This window comes from Bidens hawaiensis, unplaced genomic scaffold, assembly GCF_021521415.1.
Source record: "Bidens hawaiensis isolate Kalapana, Puna unplaced genomic scaffold, B.hawaiensis_p1.1 tig00014913_1, whole genome shotgun sequence".
NCBI classification, from domain to species: Eukaryota; Viridiplantae; Streptophyta; class Magnoliopsida; order Asterales; family Asteraceae; genus Bidens; species Bidens hawaiensis.
In genome coordinates, this window is record NW_027492324.1 from 153474 (window position 1) to 160346 (window position 6873).

General features: G+C 35.3%; 1 protein-coding gene across 2 annotated transcripts; it reads left to right on the forward strand.

Annotated features, from left to right (window-relative positions):
• Positions 1–1810: 1810 nt before the first annotated feature.
• LOC143548147 (uncharacterized) lies at positions 1811–6549 on the forward strand. 2 transcript variants are annotated; one of them, XM_077039392.1, is made up of 5 exons: positions 1811–2721; positions 3474–3643; positions 4181–4897; positions 5507–5723; positions 5847–6549. In XM_077039392.1, exons 1-5 carry the CDS (start codon positions 2439–2441, stop codon positions 6404–6406), a joined length of 1947 nt encoding a protein of 648 aa, XP_076895507.1. In that variant the 5' UTR covers positions 1811–2438; the 3' UTR covers positions 6407–6549. The 2 variants fall into 2 exon arrangements, with proteins under 2 accessions (XP_076895507.1, XP_076895506.1); XM_077039391.1 differs by having other exon boundaries at positions 1815–2733.
• The last annotated feature ends 324 nt before the right edge of the window (positions 6550–6873 follow it).

The following is a 6873-nucleotide window of genomic DNA, read 5'->3' on the forward strand; positions in this document are numbered from 1 at the left end:
TACATCTTTTAAAGCTCAAGTCTGACTTGAACCTGCAGTCCGCTTCGGCCCGTTAGAAACATATAATGCTTGATAGGTTAAACTAGTATTGTGACCATATACCATGAGTGAGTTATGCGAAACATGTCCATCTGAGTTTAATGGAAAGGACCTGAGAAAATCTGTGGTACTACCAATGAATTATGAAATGCAAAAGTAAAAGAATCTTTACATACCAAGTTAATAAATTGAGAAAATGGAAGTTTTAAATGGAAATCCTATACGATGTGTAAATGCATTCAGAATGCATCCAAACGTGTTTATGAAATTATGTAGAGAGCTTGAATCAAACTATGGATTGCAATCGAGCTTGAATCAACTTTTGCATTGGGATTATCTAACAGGGATGTTGGGGAGTGTTTTCAACGTTCTGGGGAGACTATTAGTAGAGCATTTCATGAAGTTCTAGAGGCAATAGTGGGTAGAGATAAAGGTTTTCAAGGTCTAGCACACGGCATTATAAGACCAAAAGATCCAACTTTTGAATTTGTACCACCTCAAATCTTGAACGACAAAAGATACATGCCGTATTTTAAGGTATTGAATTGATTAATGTCATTCATGATTGTATCGGATGTATTGACGGTACACACATAGGGGCCCGCATCCCAGAGAGTCAACAACTACCTTATATTGGTAGAAAAGGGGGTACCAACTTTCAACGTAATGGCAACATGTGATTTCGATATGTGTTTCACATTCGTATCGATCAGATGGGAGGGTTCAGCACATGACACACGTGTTTTCATTAGCGCGACCCAGGATAGTAAATTCAACTTTCCACACCCACCTGAAGGTAATATTTAGAATTGTTTAAACATATATACGTAACTGTTTCATGTTATTTTTAATAAATCTCAACGTCTTTTATTTTTCAACTCCTTTATCAGGTAGATATTATTTGGTTGATAAAGGATATCCAGGCAGAAAAGGATACCTTGTTCCATATTCCAAGACAAGATACCATCAATCTCAATTTCAAAGAGAGCCCCCGAATAATATGCAAGAAGCTTTCAACCGTTCACATTCATCTTTACGAAGTTATATTGAGAGATCATTTGGAATTTTGAAGAAACGATTTAAGATACTCGGTACAATGCCCAAGTATAGCGTTCAAACACAAATTGATGTTATCATGGCTATATTTGCATTGCATAACTATATACGTAATTCTCAAGAAGATATCATGTTTACTACAATGGAACAACATCCAAACTACATACCACGAGATGAACTTCATGATGTTAGTAACCATGACACAAGCACCAACGATCTATTTGAAGGAGCAACAAATGAGATGAAATTTGTTTGCAACAATATTGCTGCTTTGATATGGAATGCACGGCAATAACGATTTAATAGTATTATATTTTATTCTCAGACTGTTTGGTATTGACTGTGTTTTATTTAATTGAAAATAACCATGTTTTATTTATTTGAGAAAACACACACACACACACACACATATATATATATATATATGTGTGTGTGTGATTACGTTTAGCATTATGTTTTTTAGTTATGTCCATTTTGGTCATTTTATGCATTTTATTAAAAGCTTCAGCTACTCTACCAAACGTCTAAATATATCTAAAAAGCTACAGCTACCGGCTAATTTTGACAAAGATCCTCTATAAATCTTTCTTATCCATTTCATCACCCACCCACCCCAAAATAACTTACCCGAATTTAATAATGATTACTAAAACGTTCAATTATAATTTTATAATTTTTTAATACTCATCCACAAATCACTATATTCACATTGTAACCGGGCCATCCGGTCACCCAATAGCGGCCCCCAAATGGTCACTCAGCAAAACCTTGCCTCTTTATCATCATTCACATTTCACACCATCCATAATAAATAATAAAATATTACACTAAACCTTTTATTTTTTTCTTTTTCCTATGATTTCTTGATGGTTTTTTGCCCCCTTTCATTCCGGCCAGCCACCACCACCACCAGCAGCTGCCGCCTTTATAACCACCCTACATATGTACACATACTCCATCCATCCTACTCAGAAGAACCTCAAGTTTCTTGACTGTTTCTTGAACCACCACCACCATCCACCGTCTCAAATCACCATAAAGTTTGTTCCTTTAAGTCTTATAAGATACCCACACATGGTTTGCAAAAGGGTTTTCAAAATATTGCACCTTTTGTCATCTGGGTCATAGTTTTTGATGTATTACAGTCAGATCTTCAAGAAAAATAGTATTTTAAGCTATACCCAGTTCTTATTTCTTGATTTTAGGGTTTTAATCAAGAGTTTTGGTGTGTGTTTGTGAAGGGTTTGGTGGTTTGTAGCTTAAAGTTGTGAAAGATTGTTGCTTTTTTAGGTTATGATGTTAGTTTTGTGAATTAGGGTTTTTTTAATTTTAGGGTTCCAAACATGGCTGCAAATAGTCAATGTTTTGTGGAATGGAAAGAACATTATGTTTCGAAAGAAAAGGGCAAAAGGGTAGTTCATTATTTCTTGAAAGATGTATCGGGTGAGTCGGTTTTAGCGGTTGTGGGAACCGAAAGGAGTATTAGGCATATGTTGTATGTGGTTGCTGAAGATTTCTTGAAAGTCAATGAGGCCGATAAGTCGGTCAATGCAGGGTATAGGTGGAGGTCAAGGAGAGAGGTTGTGAATTGGCTTACTTCTAGGTTATCGAAACAACACCGACAAGGTGAACCCTCGAGTAAGTTTCTTAAAAATGTTGTTAACATATTTGCATATATTATATGTTGAAGTGTCTTGAATATGTAGCATTATTGTGTCATTGTACTTGAAATGTGATATACGTTGTATAATTGAAGATGTACTTTGCGATTGATTGATAGAAGCCGGCTTAAGTTAATAATAATGATGACGTTTTCGTGCGATGTATAATGTAATAGAACCCTAGCCTTGACATAGATACAGGCAAGCTGTTGACTCACAAAAATACCTAATTCGGTTTAATTTATTTCGTGTGTATTCTATTACTGGATAAATTTCTATGAATAGTTTCGTATATATCCTTCTATAAATTGCAAAATTTTTATGTATCCTTTCAAATTTCATAGTATGATGGTATCATATTTATAAAGGAATAAAATTTGATAGTTGCTCATTTTATAGTAAACAAAACAAGTCTTAGTGCGTAATGTTCTTTTTGTTTATTCATTGAAACAAACTGTTATTAGTAACTGATTTTGTTTTATTTACCGTTTAATGAGTAAATATGGTTCTTTTAATATTTTGAAAGGTTAAATATGATAACATAAAAATTAGAAGGATACGTATGAAAAGTTGAATTTTTAAGTAGGATATATTTGAAACAGTCTCTTTTTTTATATAGGGCTTACGTGTAAAAAAATCCATTTGTAGACGTCAGCATAGTGTTGTTTTGCATTTTACTAACATTGTTTCTTTTTTACCTTAAAATTTCAATTTCAGAATCCTTTAAAAGTGATCACATGTCAGGATTTGGTGTTTCATATCAGAACCGTTTTGCAAGAAATTTAACTTCACAGGCACAGGATATAGTGTGGTCAGGTGTAGCGTGGACCTGCGGTAAACAACTCAAGCATTTTCCATCCTTTAGCAGGAACGGGATTACAATAGCGGTAATCATTTGTCTTATTTCTGTTTTGTTTTTTCAATTCTTCGGCTTTTAGTCTTACAAATAACTTCTACATGACCCATGCTAGTTACTTCACATTTGGTTCTTGAAGTTATCGGTTTCTCTCTCAACCGCTAAACTAAATCGAGTAATAAATTTTTATATTTGTTAGTTATATTACACTCTATATATGCACACGGTCATATGGTAAATTGACATAAATGCCACTGAATCTACTCAAAATATGTTTTGACAATTCGTAGAGTGCATTCTTTTGAGTAGATTTAATAGAAAAACCTTGTTTGACTTTCTTTGATCCAATCAACTCAGTTTTGAACTCGCCAAAAACCTGATTTCTATTATATGGAACACTTTTTCTTCAAAATTTTGTATTTTTTATGAATAATTAGTGTCAAATATGATTTATAAATTTACATTAGTTCAGTTATAATAACTGTTAAAAATATAACAATGTAGGCATTTGAATGTATAAAAGCAAGTTCTAAGTTTCTAACTTTCCATACAATTATGTGATTTTCAGGTGCAATCATTTGTTTACGTTATGTCTGAAGAGGGAACCCGTCATCTTGCGTATCTTGAAGATATGCACGAAGACCGAAAAGGTCAAAAGAAAGTCAAAGTGAGATGGTTTCACGACATCCAAGAAATACAAGCCGCCGTTACGTTAAAAAACCCTAACCCAAAAGAGGTTTTCCTTACTCCTACCACCCAAGCCATCAGTGTCGAGTGCGTGGATGGTCCAGCCCTCGTTTTGGCCCGTGAACATTACGAAAAATGTGTGTTTATGCTTCCGGAAGATCTGATGGCTCGCGTTCATCTCTGTGTGAGACAATTTAAAAACAACCGCTTGAAACCATTCAAACTGAGTAAATTATCCGGGTATTTTGATCAGCCCATTTTTTTGGTTTTTGAAAATGATTTTGTTGAAGATGAAGATATTGTTAAGGTGGGGGGTAAAAGGGCGAGGAGTTCTAGAGTGCGACAGGTGCTGCCGTATGATGCGTCGTCCATGGATGCCAAGTATGAGGTTTTGAGAAGGAAGCTTATCCCAAGGTATGTGAGAAGCCGGGGTTTACATGTTATACCTTTTAAGGTTAATGAAAAGATTGAGTTGTTGAGTTTAGATAGTGGTATTCGAGGATGTTGGTTTAGATGTACTATAATGCGAGTTACTAGCAAACAGTTAAAAGTCCAATACGATGATTTGAAGGATGAGGATGATGGTGGTAATCTTACGGTATGATTTTGTTCGTTTTTTTTATTTTGTGGGTCTTATAAATTAGCAAATTTATGGTTTGTGGGTCAAATGGTCAAAAGCTGTGAAGTTTTAGGAAGGGTTAAAACAGGTTGGGTTGACCCGTTACCACTGTTATTTTGTTTTTTTGTCAATTTTTATTAGTTACATATATAGTTAATATATTAAATTTAGTTAAGAGGAAACTGTTAGTGAACCAACAGTTATTTTTTTTAGAAAACAATATAGGAGGTTAGAAACACGATTTTGGTTGGATTTTAAACAGTTTGACTTCGACATGTTCCCTTTTTAGCTATATTTATAGTGTTTTACTGGTTTGACTAATTTTGGCAAACGGGTTTGGGTTAAAAATGTCATTTTTCTCTGTAAATCGATTTTTTTAATGATTTTGGCCCATTCATTAGTAAATGTTTCGAAAGAGCTCAAATTGTCTCCCCGGTACCAGGTTGAATCATTATTTGATTATACAACAAAAATCAATTATTGATTTGTTGGGAGTTTTTAACTAATTTTTTGTGTTTAAACAAGAAAATGATAAACATTAAAAAGGAAGACGAAGGGCTTGACTTAGACTTTTTTTTTTCTTATAAGGAATGGGTTCCAGCTTTTAGAATGGCCATGCCCGATAAACTTGGGATAAGATGCCCGGTCCGGTCCACTGTAAGGCCCGCTCGCATGGAAGATGAATCCAATTTTTCAATTGAGATTGGTTCCCCGGTTGACGGGTGGTGGAGCGATGGTTGGTGGGAAGGGGTTGTGACTGCAATCGGTGAATCTGGTCCTGGAGAGGTTAAACTTTATATTCCTGGTAAGCTGTTCTTCGTTTAATTAAACTTGGTGTCAAGTGTTCAAGCCAGACCCGTTTTGACCCGCTACTCACCCCATCGTGCTGTGTTTTCACCCTAACGGTTTTATTTCTTGTTGCCAACAGGTGAAAAAATGTTTATTGATGTAGACATGAATAATATCAGGGTTTCAAGAGATTGGGTGGAAGATAACTGGGTCGAGCTAGAAACGAAACGCGACGTTCTCTCGTTGATTCAGGCAAACAATAATGAAATCAAACCCGAAAGCTCGCCTCTTTCATCTAAAGACAATCCTGAACCTGTTGACTTGGAACGTGTTGAACCGGCACCCGTTGACCCAGAACATGTTCACCCCAAACCAGTTGAATCGGTACCCGTTGGCCCAGAACCTGTTCATCCTGAACCTATTGACCACCCGGTACCTGTTGGCCCAGAACATGTTCACCTGGAACCTGTTGAACCGGAACCTAAGTTTCATGAGAAAGAAAACAAGCCGGAACCTGTTGAACTTGAACCCATTGACCCTGAACCTAAGTTTCATGAGAAGGAAAACGAGCCGATTTCAGGCCCTGAAGATAATGGTTTACAAAAGGTGGAACAAGGCGGGCAAACAAGCGAAAATGAGGAAAGTGTAATTTACCGAAAAACCGAATGGTGGTTTGTGTATAGAAGTGACAAAAAGTGATTGTTTTAGGGAATATCTGACTAGGATAATGAATTAATATTTCAAACTCTTTTGGTTAGTTGATGCACCAGTGTTGGTGGTACTTATTATAATAGTGGAACTGCTGATCAGGTTATGATTTATGAATATCGTTTTCTTGTGTACTTAATGCTTGTTTTTGCTCAGTTAGTGTCCTTTTCTTGATCATAAAATAAAAGAAAAAAAAATGATGTACAAGAATAACAGCAGTCAGGAAGATCTTATAAAAATGTTCCATAGCGGTCAAGATCTTATAGAAATGGAACATTTTCGCATAGATGATGTCAAACAGATTTTAGGATTTTTGGGGAAAAAAGAAACTCCTAATTGATTTACCCAAAAATATGTTTTAAACCCGTTGGAAATTTTCTCTTTTTATTTATTTATTTTCTTTTATTGAAGGGCCGAAAATAAGTTTTGAATCTTTAGGACAATTCATATATTTTGAA

Bases quoted from the DNA above. Each gene is read 5' to 3' on its own strand.
- LOC143548147 (XM_077039391.1), top strand. From the start codon at position 2,439: ATGGCTGCAAATAGTCAATGTTTTGTGGAATGGAAAGAACATTATGTT. The intron at 2,734-3,473 runs GTAAGTTTCTTA...TTTCAATTTCAG, and splicing joins CCGACAAGGTGAACCCTCGA to AATCCTTTAAAAGTGATCAC. The intron at 5,724-5,846 runs GTAAGCTGTTCT...TGTTGCCAACAG, and splicing joins GGTTAAACTTTATATTCCTG to GTGAAAAAATGTTTATTGAT.